Source organism: Polypterus senegalus, chromosome 10 (assembly GCF_016835505.1).
Source record: "Polypterus senegalus isolate Bchr_013 chromosome 10, ASM1683550v1, whole genome shotgun sequence".
In the NCBI taxonomy this organism is placed as follows: domain Eukaryota; kingdom Metazoa; phylum Chordata; class Cladistia; order Polypteriformes; family Polypteridae; genus Polypterus; species Polypterus senegalus.
Window position 1 is genome coordinate 125,221,342 of NC_053163.1, and position 21,060 is coordinate 125,242,401.

Consider the following 21,060-nt stretch of genomic DNA (forward strand, 5'->3'; position numbering starts at 1 on the left):
AAAGTCCAAAAGCTGGTATCAATATAGAAGTCAAAATTTAAACCTTTTATATCCGTAATGTTTAATATGAAATGTAGTCATCTGTTTTATCCAAAGTTTTAAGTTATCTTATCTTAGGCAGCATTTCCTCAGATAATTGGGTTTCTGCTATGTATATACAGTATATATACTAGCGAAGTTACCTGTCGAAGACAGATAATATTAAATATTTTTAAATTAATTCTGTCTTATGCCCAACATGCATCTTCAACGCCTGTGTCTGAGCCTCTCTTGTCGGCCGTTTTTCTGTCGTGTGCAGTCTTGTAAAGCCAGCTTCTTGGAATCTGTCATTTCAAGGCACCTTACTCACTTCCTGTCCGCTTTTATATTTACCTTCTTTGAAGGCAACTCTTCGCGTAAATCCGGCTTTGCTGCTCCTCATGAGTCTTACACTCACACTTCCTCTTGAGCCAAACAGCAATCCGACTGCCCTTAGAGACTGAACACACACACACGCCCACATAAAGTCCACTGCCAAAGGGGCTGTCGGTGTGCCATTTCCTTAACATATGTGTAATTCAGATTTTTAAATGGAACCCAGCCAAGGCACTGTCTGTGCGTCATTCTCCCTCTATCCATGTGAGTATTCTGTTTTTCTTCATGTGCATGTTAGATAAGTTATCTGAGTGCAGACCAATGATGCCCAGTTCAGGATTTGGCTCCAACATTCTATGTCCCAATACTACATAAGCCACCTTAAAAATATGCAAATGGCTGGAGGGATTCCCAAATGTCAATAACCTGTATGAAGACTTTGGAACCTGATGTACTATTTTCCGATTTTTTTTTTTGTTTTGTTTTTTAATCAACATTTTATACTTCCTACATTTTACTCCAACACTTTTCCTCCTCTTTCTTGTTACAAATTAATGTGTATGTGTTGTACTTGTGTGGTGTAGTTGGGTCGCACCTGCTATTCTGCACACATTTGACAAGGCCGTGACAGACTTCACTGCTTGTTTCCCTACAGCTGCCCTTCGAGATGGAGGTCTACTACATCCAGCACATCATGCTGTATGCTGTACCGATATACTTGCTCAGGAAGGGAGGTGAGTGACAGCATTGCTCTTTTGGTTGAGACACTTTCCTGTTGCCTTGTATTTTTCCAGTCCCTTTATTACTCAATACCGCAACTGATCTTTCTTCATACAACATCCTCTGAGGATCCTTATAGTTATGATGATAATACAATATGATATGCCTGTGGCCTACTGGTTACGATGCCTTCAAAAATGGAAGGCAAGGGTGCAGTCAAATGAATAGGGAAAATATTTTTGAAAATTGTTGAGGGATGTGATGGTGCAGTAGTTGCCACTGCTACTGTGTTCAGTTTCTAGCCTGGTCCCTACCTCTGGGAGTTAATAATGTCTATCTGCTTCTCTGTGAATTGTCCCCAAGATTGACATGTTAGGTTCTATTATTTGTCAGCATGAATGTGCCCTGCTTTGCGATGGCATCCCATTCAAGTGTGGGTCATTCCTTTCCAGGGTCCAACTCCGGTACTGGTGGGTTGCAGTGGCTGCAGGTTTTCATTCCAACCATCTTCTTAATTAGTGAGCCGTTTTTGATGCTGATTAACTTGTTTTGCCTTAGTTTTAATTAACATGACTCGGACCTCTTTTTCCCTGATGAGCAGCCAAACAATAATGAGACACAAAATAAGCCGCCACATGACCAGCTAACCTGAAAATAAAAAATGGTGAAGGTCTCAGTTATGTTGGTCTGCAGGTCACCAAAACATCTTGACGGCGGTCTTAGAAAACAACAGAAAAATCAACAGTCTGCTGTGGTAGAATGAGAGCAGCAACAAGTCGTGATATTCAATAACAGCTTTAATTAACAGCAAGAATTGGCTTCTCATTAAGAAACTGGTTGGAGTTTGATGTTCCAGTTTAACTGGTCATCTGGTGGCTCGTTTCACATCTCATTTTTGTTTGGCTGCCATGTAATGAAGAAATGAATCAATTCAGAGGACTGAATCCTTAAACTGGTAACTGATTAGGACAGTGTTTGCCAACCTCGCTCCTGTGGCTGCAGGTTTTTGTTCCAACCAACTTCTGTTTTTAATTGGACTCCTTTGCTAATTAAGTGACCTGATATTTCCCAAGTTGTGTGTTTTGGGAACAATGTAGAAATTAGAAAACTAAGTTTGGTGTTATATATATATATATATATATATATATATATATATATATATATATATATATATATATATATATATACACACACACACTTACCTAAAGGATTATTAGGAACACCATACTAATACGGTGTTTGACCCCCTTTCGCCTTCAGAACTGCCTTAATTCTACGTGGCATTGATTCAACAAGGTGCTGAAAGCATTATTTAGAAATGTTGGCCCATATTGATAGGATAGCATCTTGCAGTTGATGGAGATTTGTGGGATGCACATCCAGGGCACGAAGCTCCCGTTCCACCACATCCCAAAGATGCTCTATTGGGTTGAGATCTGGTGACTGTGGGGGCCATTTTAGTACAGTGAACTCATTGTCATGTTCAAGAAACCAATTTGAAATGATCCGAGCTTTGTGACATGGTGCATTATCCTGCTGGAAGGATGGGTAAATGGTGGTCATGAAGGGATGGACATGGTCAGAAACAATGCCCAGGTAGCCCGTGGCATTTAAACAATGCCCAATTGGCACTAAGGGGCCTAAAGTGTGCCAAGAAAACATCCCCCATACCATTACACCACCACCACCAGCCTGCACAGTGGTAACAAGGCATGATGGATCCATGTTCTCATTCTGTTTACGACAAATTCTGACTCTACCATTTGATTGTCTCAACAGAAATCGAGACTCATCAGACCAGGCAACATTTTTCTAGTCTTCAACTGTCCAATTTTGGTGAGCTCGTGCAAATTATAGCCTCTTTTTCCTATTTGTAGTGGAGATGAGTGGTACCCGGTGGGGTCTTCTGCTGTTGTAGCCCATCCGCCTCAAGGTTGTGCGTGTTGTGGCTTCACAAATACTTTGCTGCATACCTCGGTTGTAACGAGTGGTTATTTCAGTCAAAGTTGCTCTTCTATCAGCTTGAATCAGTCGGCCCATTCTTCTCTGACCTCAAGCATCAAAAAGGCATTTTCGCCCACAGGACTGCCGCATACTGGATGTTTTTCCCTTTTCACACCATTCTTTGTAAACCCTAGAAATGGTTGTGCGTGAAAATCCCAGTAACTGAGCAGATTGTGAAATACTCAGACCGGCCCGTATGGCACCAACAACCATGCCACGCTCAAAATTGTTTAAATCACCTCTCGTTCCCATTCTGACATTCAGTTTGGAGTTCAGGAGATTGTCTTGACCAGGACCACAACCCTAAATGCATTGAAGCAACTGCCATGTGATTGGTTGATTAGATAATTGCATTAATGAGAAATTGAACAGGTGTTCCTAATAATCCTTTAGGTGAGTGTATGTGTATGTATATATAGATAGATAGAGAGAGAGAGCGAGATATAGATATATACTTGTATATTAAAATGTACCAAGCAGTTATATGGGAATAACATATTTTTTTTCTTTTTAACAATATTTTCATCTTGATTTTCATTCTACTTTTCTAGGTGCTCTAATTGTTTAATTAATCCTTTATATACTAATTAGTGGGTCTGACGCTAAAGTAGCCTTTTATTATTCAGTGCTGTTTGCAGCTTGTCTGCACTGCTCATTTCTAATTGTCATTAATAAAATACAAGGAAGAGGGAAAACTGCATCGAGAAAGCGCAAAATATAATGAAATCAACGAAAGAGATTTAAGCATTTAAATCTACAGCAAAAGCAGAATATTTCTAAATGTCTTATAAATGTAAAAATGATGATGCTGTGCTTTTCTGAATGTAGAATAAAAGAAAAAAATACCAGCCAATTAAATGAGATCAGTGCTATCAGGTGGAACAAAAACGTGCAGCCACAGTGTGCCCCCAGGACCGAGGTTGGGAAACACTGGATTAGGAAAAGAGTTAGAATGAAAACCTGCAGCCCACCCCTGCTTTACACCCAGTGATTCCAATCTATACTGTGTGCAACTCTAAAATGATTGGCGAGTTCAGAAATTGATAAAAGTACAAACACATAAACCAACTTTTACCTTTACATAAATTAGGCTGGTCAATGTTCTGTGCACCACACAGGCACCGCAGATTGTAAAGATGACACACCAGGACACACCTTACCTTTAATGACATCCCAGATACTCTCTCTGCCTGATTGGCTAGTTGAAGAATTGTGTTGCAAAAAATATATTCACAGTAAGATACCCAAGTAAAATTCCCTGAGTTACAAAGCTAGAAAGACATCTTCAGGCTTTCTGAGGGGATGGCAATTTGGGGTTCAAACACTGAATGTGTCGGAAACGCAGTGGGGAACACAGACAATGATTTTCACTCTTCAGGCCATGTTACAATATGTGACTTTTCCAGCTATTTTTATTTGTAACCAACATTTACATAATCTTACCATGTCAGAGACAGTCAGTGACACTTGTATAATGTGACAATGTCAATTTATAGCACAGTGAAAAAAATCCTTATGATCTGGCGCCCTCTAGTGGTTCAGTGTGGATACTACCACTTAGTTTTTCTTCATACATTTTACATTGTTGCCCAACCTTAAAAAGTTTTAATATACATCTTCTGCATCTTACTTTCTCACAAAATGGTGATAGAAGCTGGAGACAGCCTAAGCAACATCAGGAACAAGGCAAAAAGAAACTGGGAGTGAAATGGCAGACCACTTGTGTGTCTACTCAAACACACTCTCAAAACCATGCCCCTGTTTAGTTAAAAAGGTAAAGATAAACTGTTATTAATAAGATTAAATTTGACTTTCAGATATACAAAGGTATGAGAGGAACTGTGCTCACAAAGTTTAGATACCGGCATGTGAAAAACTAAGTATACCCCTTACAAATGAAAAAAAAAAAACTTCAACATCTGTAAATATCTTTATTTGGTAAATGGTAAATGGCCTGTATTTGATATAGCGCCTACTAGAGTTCAAGAACCCCCCTAGGCGCTTCACAACACAACAGTCATTCACCCATTCACACACACATTCATACGCTGGTGATGATAAGCTACTTTGTAGCCACAGCTGCCCTGGGGCGCACTGACAGAGGCGAGGCTGCCGAACACTGGCGCCACCAATCCTTCCGACCACCACCAGCAGGCAAGGTAGGTTAAGTGTCTTGCCCAAGGACACAACAGCTGCATTCTCATGCCGGGAGCGAACCTGCGACCCTCCGATTGCTGGACAACCCGCTCTACCGACTGAGCTACTGCTGGCCTGATACTTAAACAGTATCTTTAAATAAAGGTGATGTCATTTAAAAGAACAAAAAAATTTGACTTGCCAGTAATTTATGCAACAAAAATGAACAGACTTACCATTTTCATCTGTGAGTAAAGCACATCCACCCTCAGTTCTGTTACCTGGCATTGTCCTCCCAAGTTGGTGTTTCCAATACATGTCTACCAGCCTCTGACATTGGCTCTCAGAAAGATTTTCCCACTTCTCCCCTGCAGGATTATTTCAGGTGTGTGATGTCTGAGGAATGTCTTGCATGCACAGCTTGTTTTAACCCAGTAAGACCTCAATGGGATTCAGATCTGTGCTTTGACTTTGCCATTCCAGAACCCGCCATTGCTTCTTTTCAGCCATTCCTTTTTGGACTTACTTGTATGTTTAGGATCACTGACATGTTTCAAAGTCCCGTTTTGGTTGAGCTCCACTCTTCTGACAGATGAAAACACCCTTTGATACAAAGAAGAACTCCTAGTGGATTCATGATGGTGAGCTACCCAGGCTCTGATAATGCAAAGCAGCCCCAAACCATTTCCACCACCATGCTTTATAGTTGCTGTCAGGTTCTTCTGTTCAAATGTTGCCTTTGGTCTTCTCCAAACATGTCTTCTGGTCTTAGCCAGAAAGGATGTTGGCTTGTGCAGATCAGTAAGCTGTTTGGGTGGTATTCTTATACAAATGTACAGTACCTCAAATCATCACACACTATGATATGTGCAGATCCTTAGCTGATATCCAAATATGCAGCAACAGCTGATAACATAACGCTGACTCGTGCTGTCTTCACTTCCGTACTGAGCCAACATCCTTTGGTGAATTCCAGCAGGTTTCACTCTGTCTGCCCAAATAAATCTTACTACAGTGTGTTACACATTTGGTGCAATCCTACAATGGAACATGCATGTTCATTTGACCTTGGCTTCAGCTAGACTAATGGCAGAGCACTTGCACTGTGAATGTTCAAACTGCCCATGAGCCATTGCGAACTTGTTGTTTTGTGTCAGCTTCTATCCGTTGCTTTTACCGCATAATTTTCAAATTATCCTTGTACATATATGCATGCTGGAGCCATGACATGTTCATTAGAACAACATTGTACAGGCTCCCTGTAGTTGAGATGTAAGGGATTCATCGAATAGCCTGTGTATTATTGTGGGATGAGTGTAATTGGCCTACTCTTTTGCCCTAATCTTTAAACATACAGTACATACTCTATCCACACAAGCTCTGATTAGGAGCAATGTCTGCACAGCCTATCACTCTTCAGTAATCCAAATAGGGACTCGCTAACTACGTCAAGACCAAAAATGGATGTCCCTAGATATGAAGTAGCCTTAGGTCTGAGTTATATGGGCGGAGTGGTGGCTGTGAGGCTAGGGATACGCACTGGCAATGTGAAGGTTGCTGGTTTGAAACCCATAAATGCCAGAAGTGACTCTACCCCGCTGGGCCCTTGAGCAAGACCCTTAACCTGCAATTGCTTTGTCCTGGGTATGACATTAATCTGCATCCAGCCCTGCAAACAGGTCCTCCAATTTACAGGGAAACACTTCAGCCATTGTAAAAAAACCTCACACTGTTAAAGGTGTGGTGCTGAGGTGTCACCCACTGCCCATGGGGTCCCAGTCCAGGTGGTTTGGTGTGTGATGGGTGTTATCAGTGCATGCTCCATAACCTAACCTAAAGATACTTTGGTCCCTTAGACACACTTGGTTAAAACAAAATGTCAACCAATTACAGTGAGAGTCATTCTGTTTTGGTCATTCCCCTCGACCTGCTAAACCCAGTGAGATAGTGACAGTCGTCTCACACTAGCTGCCCTGTATTTACCATCATTATTTTACTCAGTCCAGATGTAAACACAAAGCATATTAATGTAAAAGTAGAGCTGTAACAAAATATAGAAAAGCCTGGATATGTTTATATAGGCTTAGAGAGCTTGCTGAAACTTGACAGCAATGCTGAAAGAGGAGGTTGTCCTGGGTGTCTTTTAGATTCAGCAGCCAGGCTGATGACATGCAGTTAAAATGATGTGTGTGTCTCTTTCTGTGATCTATCTGTGTCTTATAATGTCACTTCTTTTTGGTCCCTCAAATGGGCTGCCATTTATGTCAAAATTCCATGTGGGACTCTGATCTTGTGATATTGCACATGAATAATTGGCTAACTCTCTTGGTGATGGATGGCTCTGCCTAAAAACCTTGATTCTCATACTTAACTATTTGCTCTTATGGTGTCTCCAGTTCTTTCACTATTAAGATGTAAATTGTCTGATTATTTTAACATAAATTACAAGAAGGACAGAATGCACAGATGTAGTTAGATAAACACAAAAGAGAGAATGCACAAATGTATTAGGTTCATAAATGACTGGTCACCAGAAAGAATGTAGATGTAGTTACTGAAGGTAAATTGTCTTTATTAAATTCTAAATGGTCCATCACAATTTGCAATAAGGGATTGATGCTTGTCGTTGTTTTATTTTTTCATTTAGTGTATGCAGTTCCAAAGTAATGATTTTATCCTCAAGGATAATCCCATTGCAAGAGCTCCTACGAAATGCAAAATTCAGCAATTCCTGACTAAGTGGACACTAAAAGCTCTGTGAGCCGTGTACCAAAACCAGGAAACCCTTCCGTGTTACTCCAGAGGTGGCTGACACTGTGAAACATACGAAAGAAGTCCTCGTATATCAATGCGACAGTTATCCCAAAAGGCAGTGTGTCCTGAAGGGTGCTTCATCATGCCTGCCATGATTAACCAGTTTCTTTGTCCTGTAATATCTGGTGCACGGAAATCTCTTGTCATTTTTCTTTCATATGGGAATTTCCTCACTCTACTTTTTTAAAAAAATGGTTTCAGAAAAATAAAAGTTGTTTGCAATTTATTATTCATTTTTTGTGTTTTTTTCTAGGTGTTTACAGGCCTGAACCTTTGGCACAGTTCTGGTGGGCTTTTCTTTCGACTGGTCTCCTCTTCTTCTATCATTTCACATTCTTACAACTCCTCGGGCTGGTAAGTGGATGTGCCATATGCTGAATGGTTGCACATGCTAGTTGCACAAGCCCTTCATTGTGACTGGGGTCTCTGCATTTTAGTTGGGCCTCAATCAAACGTGATGGAGTAGATTTACACCAAGAAGGTGGAGGTACGACACAAAAAAGATTAAGGTTTACTTTTATGAGAAACCAGGAGGAAAGCTACAACCTCACTGAGTTTTTCTGGTTACTTCTTTGATGTGCACATTACGGCTTTATTTTGTGTTGTTTCTATCCCTCCATTATCCAATCTGCTATATCCAAACTACAGGGTCACGGGGGTCTGCTGGAGCCAATCCCAGCCAACACAGGGCGCAAGACCTGCCCACCGCAAGGCACACACACTGACACACCAAGCACACACTAGGGACAATTTAGAATCGCCAATCCACCTAACCTGCCTGTCTTTGGACTGTGGGAGGAAACCAGAGCACACGGAGGAAACACGGGGAGAACATGCAAACTCCACGCAGGGTGGACCCGGGAAGTGAACCGGGTCTCCTAACTGCGAGGCAGCAGCGCTACCACTGCACCATCATGCTGCCCTGTGTTGTTTCTATTCGGCTGTTTTTTGTTTTCAGTGCTGTTAACTTCTGTCTGCCTTTCATTTTTATCTTTGTAAGTGAAATTGTTTCTTTTGCAGACAAACTTGTAAAATTGAGACATGTACAGTAATACGCTTTAGTTCAACAATAATAATAAAGTACAAGCAGTGCCATATTGTGATTAGGGTATGAGTAGTATGGTGCCAGATATGTTTGACCAGATGCTAGCCTTTTTAGCAAATTCTTTTCAGAAGTTACTTTTTCAAAAATGTGGATCTTTCTTTGACAAAGAAACGCTTTCCTCTGGATTTGACCGCATTTACAAGGTTGTCTATGCTGTCATCTCTTCATTGGTGTATCAGGAAGCAATGATTGGAAAAAAATGGCAAAAGCATATCACTTGACAAGTGTGGTAGAATTAGTAAGAATTAATGTTTTATTACAAAAACAGGCATAGGAGCGCTAGAGAAAGTCGAGAGACGAGGATGACTCTGGGACTGAGAGGTATGAGCTATGAGATGAGACTGAAGGGACTAATTTTCAATTTAGGCAAAGTTAGATTAAAATGGGACATGACTGAAGTGTTTAAAATTATGAAAGGAATTAGTACAGTGGATTCCAGTTTTTATTTCAAAATCAGTCCTGTTTCTACATAATAATTTTCAAAACACACAACTAACAAATGTGTGAAAATGTGAGCACACTATATATATTTACATTGTGAACCGTATGATACCATTTAAAGCAGTGTTTCTTAAACTTTATACAAAAAAAATAAAAAAAAATAAAAAATAAAGATCAATGAATCCCAGATGAAAATGTAAAAAAATAAAATAAAAACAAATTACAAAATACTCATTAATTTGAAAAATGTTTTAATCGAGAAAATATTTATAAATACAGTCATGATGATGAAGCCTCCATAGAGATACAATAAATAAAATCAAATAGCGTTGAAATGCCGTTGTAGGTGGTCGTATTACAGTATTTTTTATTTTTGTATTATTACTGTGTTTATCAATAATTATTCATTTGTGTGATGCATGTATTATGCAAATGTTAAGTTAGCTTAGGATAGGTTATGTCACCTCAGGTGTATACCAGACACGTCAACGGTAAAAACGTCACAAAAGGACATCCCGGCATGCTGCCAAGTGCGTTTCCAAGTGACATCAGACACAGAGTCATGCCCCTCCACGGCCCCTTAATGTATGTCAACACACTTAACGGCAAAATCGACTAACAACACACCTGTTGAGATCACATGCTGTCTTTAAGCAAGGCAAAACTGTATATGCACATTCAGGATATACTTATAAAAAGAGAGGCAGTAATAAAAACTGTTTCATGTATAAAACAATGTAAATATTTGGTTTAAGGTTTGATAAAGGTAATCTTCATGTAGGTGTCATATTTAGCCTATTTGGATATTTGGTTTTATTGCAGTGACAGTCAAATCTACTTTCATATAAGCATGTAGAAGCAATCTGGAGTAGGGACCTAAGTGCTTACTCACTTAAACGTCCACAGTAGCTATGATGATTTATCTAAAACTGATCAAGAGGTAAGCTGGTCTTGCATTTGTTTTTTAAATATACAGTAAACCCTCGTTTATCGCGATTAATCCGTTCCAGACTCTACTGTGATAAATGAATTTCCCCAAAGTAGGATTCTTTATTTATAAATCTAATATTTTCACAGTTAGAGCATAGAAAACCTTCTAAATACGTTTTTTAACATTATTAGAGCCCTCTAGACATAAAATAACACCCTTTAGTCAAAAGTTTAAACTGTGCTCCATGACAAGACAGAGATGACAGTTCTTTCTCACAATTAAAAGAATACAAACATATCTTCCTCTTCAAAGGAGTGCCGTCAGGAGCAGAGAATGTCAGAGAGAGAGAGAGAAAAGTAAACAATCAAAACTCAATAGGGCTGTTTGGGCTTTTAAGTATGCGAAGCACTGCGATAAAGCGGCCGCAAGGAAGGGAGCAATGTGAAGGTAGTCTTTCAGTATTTTTGAGAGGAGTGTCCGTATCCTCTAGGCAAACAGCCCCTCTGCTCACACCCCCTCCGTCAGGAGCAGAGAATGTCAGAGAGAGAAAAAGCAAACAATCAAAAATCAATAAGTGCTGTTAGAGCTTTTAAGTATACAAAGCACCGTGCGGGAAGCATATCATATATCATTGAGGAGTTTTATTTAATACGTAATACATGCTCTGATTGGGTAGCTTCTCAGCCATCCACCAATAGCGTCCCTTGTATGAAATCAATTGGGCAAACCAACTGAGGAAGCATGTACCATAAATTAAAAGACCCATTGTCCGCAGAAATCTGTGAACCAGCGAAAAATCCGTGATATATATTTAGATATGCTTACATTTAAAATCCGCGATAGAGTGAAGACACAAATGTCGAAGCGCGATATAGCAAAGAATCATGTAATGCATAAAGAAGGATCATCTAGCATATCTTCTTCATTTATAGATGGTTTTGAACCTGTTGACCACATTCCTTAATTAAAACAGAGTATACGTTCCATTCTTCTTTTATTTTCTGGTTAGTAACACCAAAGTCTATGCATAGGTGGCTTATTTAAAAGTAGACATCTTCAACCTCTGTCCCTCTGCAAGCTGCTGGCTCCACGGTTGAGCCCAGCACCGCTGCTACCAACATGGAGCACAGCGCACCCACGTCGGGAACTGAAACTCCAAAAGATGTAGATAAGCCTACACAATCCTCCAGCTCTGCGCCCATGTCGGTACTCCAAACCTCTCTGCCTTCAACAAAATATACAGTCCAGTCTGCCTGACTTAAATATGGATAGCCCATCCCAGCCCATTTTAATTAATTATCCCAAGCGCGCATTCAGAAAGACACTCAGATGTTTTAGTGCAAGCTGGAATCAGTCTCGACCAAGGCTTGAATATTCTGTTGTCAATTATGCCAGCTTTTGCTTTGCCTGCCGCAAATTTAGTGTTTCCAATTCGGACCGCGAGGACATATTCACCAAACACGGCTACACTAATTGGAAAAAAGCTCTAGAAAAAGATGGCGGTGGCTTCCACAAACACGCGTCTAGTATCCCATACGCAGAGCCATGTCTGCATGGCAAGAGTATCGGCGCCGGGCAGAGACGGGTGAAAGCATAGTTCAACTTCTGGGTCCAACCCAGATAGAAAAGAATAGATATGTGAAAAGCATTGGGGAGGCCGCTCAGTTCCTTTCAGTCAATGAACTGGTTCTGTGTGGTCACAATCATGAAGGTGGGGAGGATGGACTTTTCCTTAAGTTCTTTGATTACACAATCAAAAAATATGCCAAACTTGCAGAAATTGTAAAATACATCCCAGACAATGCAAAATACACATCCAATGTAATTCAAAATGAAATAATTGAGGCTCTTGCCAAAATGGTGGTAAAAGATATCAGGACCAAATATGAAAAAGCTGACTCTCATGGACTTTGCATTAAAAGTGATGGTACCAGGGATCACCGTGACATTGAGAATTTGTCTGTAGTGATTAGATTTGTCCAGAACTCCATCCCTGAAGAACACCTGATTGGCTTAATTGACCTGAATCAGCTTGATGCTGAGTATATTTGTAACCAAATTCTGTCACATCTCTCTGAGCTAGGTTACAGCCCAGACAATTTAGTGTGTCAGTGTTTTGATGGTGCTTCTGTCATGTCTGGGGCAAGGCGTGGTGTCCAGGCTTTGTCACAAGTACTGTACATTCCATATATACACTGCTATGACCACCAGCTCCATTTAGCAGTGATACAGGCAATGGAATCAGAACCTCTGGCTAAGAAGTTCTTGGACTGGTCAAATTCATTGAACGCATTTTGTCACAGACATTGTTTCACACACCCACACTGAAAAGACTTCTAGAAATATGATGGACCAGTCATTATGATGTCACAAAGTCCATTGTTAACAATGAGGAAGCTATAAGGGGGCTTCTCTCAGAGGTAGCAGAAGCTGGCACTGCCCCTTTTGACATTTCCATAGAGGCATGTGGTCTTCTGACCCAATTAAAAAAGCAGAATTTCTTCAATACAGGAAAATTCCTCCTTCATGTGCTTGGTGTGCTGAAACCAGCCAATGCAATTCTACAGGCACATGCAGTGGATTTGTGCACAGCTGGGGAGGTGGTGACAGCTTCCCTGGGCCACACTGAAGGAGATGAGATGCGTCTCATTCTGGGAGGATCATTTCTTTCAGTGTGAAAGTAGGCCTACCAATTCGCTCAAAAGGAAACGGAAAGTTAATTCACAGCGTGATGATAGTATTGTCGTGTCTACGCTTGGGCATGGTGACTCTGATGAACAAATTGCTCCTAATCAGACTTCTAAAAGGGCTATGTTCAGCATTCTTGATAGAGCTATTGTGGAAATGGAGACAAGATTCTCTCAGAGAAATGTTGAATTATTGAGGGCCACGTCGCTTCTCCTGCAAAAATCAGAATAATTTCTTGATTATTCTCTCCTGAAACCACTTCAGGCACTTGCAGGGGCAGAGCAAAACAGCATGAGCTTGCAAAATGTTGATCAATAAACTGCCAGCTGATGCTAATCTCTGTGAAGCATGCAAACGCATTCAGCAGTACAAAGAGGCCTTCCCTATGTTGCATTCGCTATATATCAGAGCACTCATTATTGGTGTGTCTTCAGCTGCATGTGAAAGCTCCTTCTCTACTTTGAACCACATTCTCACTCCACTCCGCCGAACAATGCTGCATTCAAGGAAGAGAAATTTAGTCTTTCTGGCACATGAGAAAAACATCACAGAACATCTAGACATGAATGAATTTATTTCAGAATTTGCCAAGAGTAACTGCAGACTGGTCCTGTAGATAATATCCAGGTTAAACACTGGAAACTGATATCCTATAGCCTCCCTAATGACTACAATGAGCCATGTTTCTGTTCTTGCTCTCATATGTTGTATACATTTGACTTTATTGATATTTACCTTGCAGATGTAGTTCTATATTTGTTCACAAAAAATAATACAAATTCTATTGCCTCTGTTAATTTTATTGAACAATAGGTTATTATTTATACCACAATCTTTGCTTTTATATGTTATATAAAACTATGTTGTTATTATTATTTGACCCCCCCTACAAAAATGGGGATGGATGGATGGATATTTTTTGAGACAAGCCAAATGGCCACTCACACATCAAGTTCTAGTCACACCACTGTTCAGTCATGTGTGCGTGTTTCCTGCATGCTTTCTTGTTAAAGGCACGCGAATTAGCTTGCTACATTGGACATGAAATGTCGAAGTGAGCAGTATCAGATACCCAAACTACGTAGAAAAAAACGAAGAAACATGAGCTTAACTGTAAAATTGAGGGCACAACAATATCCCGGTGACTTTTAGGAATCTGGACATCTTTTCTGCAAGTTTTGCTAGCATACCATAGACTGGACACGAAAAGAAACTTACAAGGACTACATCAAATTTAAAACCCATCTCAAAAACAATGAGAAATTAAAATCAAAAAGTGTTCCCCTTCAGGTAACAACGGATGAAACAGCAAAATCATCAAATGCAAGACGCCAGTTTGTGTCCATGTGAGTCGGACACATCGCTCGATAAAATGATGAAGATGTGTCCTTTCTTCATTAAGCATTATAAACAAGGAGGTGCGCTGCCAGAAAATGAGAGCAGCCTTCGTCAAACTCATCTGCCCCGTATCTTTGAATAACACATGGACGCCGTTCTTCGAAAGATTCGTGGCAAGAAAATGTATATTGTAGCTGATGAAAGCACTGATAGCCAAGACCACGTAGTTCTCATCATAATGATAGGCGAGTAAATATAATTCTTTTATGTTGGCAGTTCTAATTGTACGTGATGTATTTACTGCGAATCATTTAACCGATTGAATTACACAGGTATTTAACTGGTATTAACAGTCTTTCCCGTAGAAAAATGTTATTAGTGAACAGCACTGGTTGTTATAACGGGTTCCCTTTTAAAATTAACAACAATGTTTTGGGATTTAATAAATGTTTTGCCTTGTGGTGACAAGGTCTACATTTGACTCTCCCTTTATAAACTAGGGACCTACAAACCTGGGCAGAAGAGCAGGCTTCTCCTCAGATGCATCGAGCCCTTAAAAGTGGGTCTCTCTTTCTTTTTCTAAAAGTGAAGTTAACCTTCATCTCAGAAGGATTCATCAAACTCGTAACAGCTCATACAATTCTGGAGAGCATTCACTGTCCTACTGCAGTCTCGGCATACAGCTTTATGGAGGATCGGGGCTCCTACCTGATGAATGGAACAGCAAAATTAGGTTCAGTTTTGCTAGTGTGCTGTTTCATTAAAAGGAATATAAAGTGCCATTTCATTATTGCTTGTTGTATTGAAGCTGCGACTACTATCTTACAGTAAAAAAAAAAATAATCGGAATCAAGGAAAAATAAAACGGTGAAAACCGAAAATCAAAAGAAATAAAACAGAATTTGTGAAAGGATAAAACGGATTCCATAGGGCCCTACCTAAGGTAGGGACACGTGGCTATGACAGCGGCTCACAGAAGTTTTTGAGGGATGTAAGACATTTTAACAAACCCTGATTTAAAGCAGCCAGTGCCATGCACTATTAAGTCACACTGCTTACAACAGAGTACCGCACATAGCTTGGCTCTTATTTCTTGTTCTCATCGGTGGTTTGGGCATAACATTCAGTTAGCCTGCTTGGGCAGATGAGGAGCGATGGTCAGTATTTGATGCTGTGCTATAAAGGAAAAAGTGGTGTGAGCCTCAGTATATTTCTCAGTCTTAACTGCCATCTAGCAGATAAAGACAAACAATCCACTGTCGAAGGGTTTTGTCGAACATTCTGCTGATTTAATCTCGACTTTTGTCGATAATCCATCTTGAAGTAATTACTCTAATTCAAGGTTTTTGGGTGCCAGAGCTTATTACAGTAGCAACTAGTAGGGTGCCAGGTCCTACTCACTCAAATGACCAAGTTAAAGTCAACTGGTACCCTTAAAACTTGTCTTTGAGATGCAGGAGGCAAACCAGAGCAGACCCTGAAAGAACAGAGAAGCCAAACGCGGCCATGTAAATCCTGATTCTTCATTTTCCTTGCAGCATGGCATCCAATACCAGCCAGCTATTGCTCTCATCACAGGAGATCCTCTGCAGCGGAGGTTTTGTGTATTCTTGACGACACAGAGTCCGCAATGTCAGATGAGGATTTTGAGCTGTCAGAAGAAAGTGACAATGCAGAAAGTTGGCACATATCCTAAAACAGTGTGACTTAGCATTGCATGCAATCGGTTGCCTTGAATGGTATCACACACCTCAAAATGATTGGGTATACGGTGTTCACACAGTTCTGAGTTGTACTGTGTGTTCTCCCACAATTTGAGTAATAAAAACGATGTTGACATTTTTAACAAAATGTGGGATTTTCTGAACAAAATTCAGCTTTATAGCTGTGACAAAGAAACAAAGCTCCCCCTCAAGAGTTCAGATGCTGACTTGTATTTTTTCTTCTTTCTAGGTTACTGAAGTGAACCTGAACAACATGCTGTGCCCAGCAGTCTCAGATCCTTTCTATGGTCCCTGGTATCGGATCTGGGCATCGGGACATCAGACAATCATGACAATGACTCACGGAAAACTGATCACGCTCTTGTTCCACCCTGCTAGTCCAATCTACAGATGCGTAACAGATGTGATCACACTGCGGACTAAGAAAATTGCTTGATAATCTTCTTAGAAGTTGAGTGTTTACAGCTTAATGCAAGAAAGATGAAAAGACAGAAAAACAAACAAACAAACAAACTGTAATGTGCTTCTAGTGTGGCATTCAGATTAGACCAGCATATTCAGGTCTTCACTGCCCATACCATTCTAGTGGCCTTGCCTCCATTTTGAAAAAGCTTAGTTGGCCGTCTTTCTGTTTCTGTATTTCCAAAGCCGGTAGTTTTAAGTTAGTCATTCTCTAAAGGGACCATTTGTATTTTTTAAGGCCTTCTAGCCTCCTCCTCATTAATTACCAAAATGTTTTCACGTTCTTAACATAAATACTCCATATTGCACAATGTTTAAACAAAGCAATCTGCCAATAACTTCACGATTCTTAAGGTCTTTAATTTATTATATTTATTATTGGGTTAGAGGTAAAAAGGTAAAACATTCATTTTTTTCAGCAGTAATGTATGAAACACTGGTGAAGTTAAAAATATGAAATACGGAGTGCAGTTTCTATTCAATATCAACTCTTCTCCGAAATGCACAGAGCGATTTTTTTTATTTATTTATTTTTTTAACCAGAGACATTTCTTTTGGAATAAAACTGAAATGGGAGAACCTGTAATCCATGCATTACTGAAAATTATTTGTAGCGGGTTGTATTTTGTTGCCTTTGCCGTTTGCTCAGATGAGGTTGAGTGGAATAGACGCCCGCTCTTTTACAACCAGCAGGCACTGGCAGCTCCATTCAGGTTTACTGGACCAGTCGAGAGGAGGATTCATGCCCGGTTTAGTTTCTTACGATGTATTTGATACCTTGAGATAACGAATGCAGGTCTGAACGCTTGGGTCAAATGGTATCGTTGGTGGTGCACAGGAGTGCGACGTGACGTTCTTCACGTCCGCAACTCAAACACAAAGTCGCATCAAATGGAACTTTTGCTGATTAGCAAGTGAACGGGTCCCCAGTAGGTAGGATTTTAGTTCGGACTTGTGCTCTATGCCTTAAATTCTATTTTAAACACAGTAAATGAACACTTGAAGGGATTTTACTGCAGGTTAACGGTATCGGGCTTCGGGTTGTTTTAAGAATCAGTGGGTCGAGATATCGCTATTTTCGCTATCGATTGATTGGAGCTCATTCACTGTTTTATGGTGAAGTAGTTACACTCAGACACTTAAATGAAGCTTTATCTAATAAGGGTTGTTTTATCTAAATCCTAAAAGGTTTCTAAAACAATTGGCTATAAAAACGAAATCTACTTACTATAGAGGAGTTCTGTCATTTCAAGGCATCACAATTTATGATGGAAATGAAACCGAAAGTTGAAGAGTTTCACAATTTAGACGTTGAATGACATCATGTAAGGAAAATCAGCAGTGGTTTGGCCAACTGCATCTAAGCGGAGAGAATAATCAAGAAGGTTATGATATTCTCTTCACGCAGATCAAAACAGAGGACACTTGTTACAAAATCATTTTCATAGGCAGTCATTTCATTTACGCTTTGTATCGCAGCCTCATTTTAGGCACTGCAGATGCCAGCAGTGGAGATCGATCAAGATGGTGTCCTCCCAGCATGTTACCAGGCAAAGACGGGTACAGCTTTCTAACTGCCATTCTACCAGATGGGTTTTCTTTGGATTCGATGGATGGAGTTGGCAGCCGGTGACAAGCTTTAGAGCATACTGGAGGATACTGGAGGAGTTGGCCATCAGACGCTAGTTACGGGACCCTAAAGGAGCGTTTTTTTCTCTAGGCTGTAATTTAGGGGTCCAAACACACAACCTCTGATCGAGAATTCACGTACTCCTAGACCCCCAAATGTGGTAAATCAGCACTTTTGCTTGAAATTTGGTGTAGTCATTAATACAAGGAGCATTCGGAACGTGTATTTATTTTGGAGAATATTTGGTGCAAGAGCCAGTCTTAAAAAGTTAACATTAAAGTTCAGTAACCCTTGGCATGTTGGAGAAGTGGGAACTATGTAGGTGTTGATGACAAAAGAAAAGAAAGTACCTGAGCGTATTTCTGTTTTTATTGTGTTTTATTTAGTGTTGTGATTGAAGTCATTCTAGGAGAAATATTTATTTGGTGTTTGCAGGCCATTATTTGAATATTTTAGAGATGCTGGCAGTCCCTGGCTTCTCCCGACAGTAGATGCTCTACAAAAGCAGCCATTGGACTCCTCATTTAAACATCGACTTTTTGAGGGATGTCATTCGATTAGACAGGATGACCATGATGACATCCAACCTGCTTCGCTAGCTCAGGGCTTCCTATCTATTGTGGAGATTTTGAAGGGTCTGCTTCCCAACGTATTTGCTGTCGATGGTACGTTTTTGATTGTGTGCCGCGTTTTGCTCGAGTTTGTCTGTCAGGTTGTGTTAAAGTGCGGTGATCTTTGTTTTAGTGGTTGTGATGCACATGGAAGTGATGGATTCTGCTGTTCAAAACGAGCATGGCAATGTCTTATTTGATTGTGTTGTATTGTGAAAGATATTTATTTCACTGAAATTAAACCTGCGTCATTTTTGTTACCGTTTATCGTTGTGCATAACCTGAACAGATCATAGAAAAAAGTTCACAAGCAGTCGTCATGCTAACAACCTGGCAATGGTAACAACCTGAAGTACCAGGATGAAGGTGATAAAGCCTAGGAGTGTACCACTGCCGTGTTTTTACACATTTGCCGGTGGCTTTTTCTGTAAATGAATAAGTGGAATTTGGTCTTTTCCAGTCAGCTGCAGTTTCATTCACGTTTCATCTTCGCTCATGCTTGGTCGTGTAGGCCTGTATAGAAGGCAGACTTTCGGTACACTCCGTGATCGAGCCTGTTGCCTTATTCTACGATTCGTGAGATGACGTCCATGTGAGATCACAGGACTGTAGTTACTTGACTCGGCTTCAGCTCGATCGGCTCGATTTGACACGGGTTGGTTTGGATGGAAGAATTAACATGTGATCATTCATGGCTGTATCCGACTCATCAAAAACTCGCTTCTTTATGGGAAAGAAGTGTGAAGACACCGAGACAAAGCCACGGTGACCACCACAACCCAACCCTGAGTCGTTCGCTGTGTGTTACCACGATTAGGGCCAAATTGAGCCAGTGGCTCCGTCGAGGGGTCGAGCCCAGGTGTGCTCAGGTGATCGTCACATGATGGCTGCCACTTGCCTTCCCCAGTAGAAATTCTGAATGAATTTGTCTTTAGCACCGCAGTTTCCCCGAGTCACGTTATGCATTCTTAGGAATAACCGTCCAATTCACTTAAGATTTTACAGAAAAAAAAAACACAGTAATGCCTCTGTAGTCAATTATTTTAAATTAAAATACGTGTTAACTATTCACAGTTTTGGTTTCTTCTTTTCCCACTGATTATTTATGACGATGGCTACTGTGACCTGTTGTATTTGGTGGAAAAATCAAAAGTGAGCCTGTGCTTTTACATTGTGTAAATGTTATTTTATCAAATAAATGAGTGAAATGTTTTGCATTTTTTAGTATTCATTTCTCACGGTTCATAAGCTGCCCCCCAATACGTCACGTTACTGTCACCATGCTTAGGACCCCTCTGTTCAGTTCCCACTTGTCTATGTTATGCTCAGCGTAATTCGGTGTAACAGTCGGCCTCGCAGTGTCCCAGGGTTTACCTCTGGGTCTGTGATCGCTGCCCGTATTCAAATTCCTCATTTTTAAGTATGAGGTCAAGTAGCACACAATACAACACGAATAGAAAAAGTCCGGTGCTGCAGTTTGCTGTCTTAAACATACAATAATTAAAAAAAGAAAGAGCGAAAGATCAGATTCACAAGACGTTACGCTGCATCTCAGTTCTTACTGACTGCTGATGAAGACCATGGTAAGTTTCAAAAAAGCTGCTGGGGAAGCCTGCATGTGGCACCTTTCTCTTACTGGAAAAGAAGCCAGCAGTATGAGACCCCTTTCTGAAAGACATGCAGGGGCCAGGGGTCTCTCTTTTTTTTTCTCAAATGGCATTAAAAGATGAGTTATGTCAAAAGACGGCAAAGTGCATCTGGCAAACAAATCGGATTTCTAAAACACGATGTATGCACATTTCTGTACAACTTCTAAATCCTACATGAATACGTCACCTCAAACCCTGGCTTGGGTGCCACCCTGAAACAACCATATATGGACTATGCTAATACTATGCTAATCAACCTCATCCATTTGTAATGAGGGTGCTGCAGAACTTCAGTGGCTGGTAAAGCAGCCCCCCCACTGGCACTTCCATTTGAGGAGACCTGTGGTGCACAACTGAGTGTGCAAGAATCACGCGCGCCATTGTGAGGTTTGGGGAAAGGCGTAAGGCGCCAGCGTCTGAGCGGGTACCCGCTATCACCTGGCGAATGACTGC

General features: G+C 40.5%; 1 protein-coding gene across 1 annotated transcript in view; it reads left to right on the forward strand.

Moving 5' to 3' along the window:
- LOC120537526 (transmembrane protein 164) overlaps positions 1-20,175 on the forward strand; it is a 73,431-nt gene extending 53,256 nt beyond the window's left edge. Inside the window, exons 4-6 of the mRNA XM_039766529.1 lie at positions 1,010-1,088; positions 8,282-8,382; positions 16,485-20,175. Coding sequence (XP_039622463.1) covers positions 1,010-1,088; positions 8,282-8,382; positions 16,485-16,691 — 387 coding nt within the window. The 3' untranslated portion in view covers positions 16,692-20,175. The remainder of the gene's footprint in view (positions 1-1,009; positions 1,089-8,281; positions 8,383-16,484) is intronic.
- The last annotated feature ends 885 nt before the right edge of the window (positions 20,176-21,060 follow it).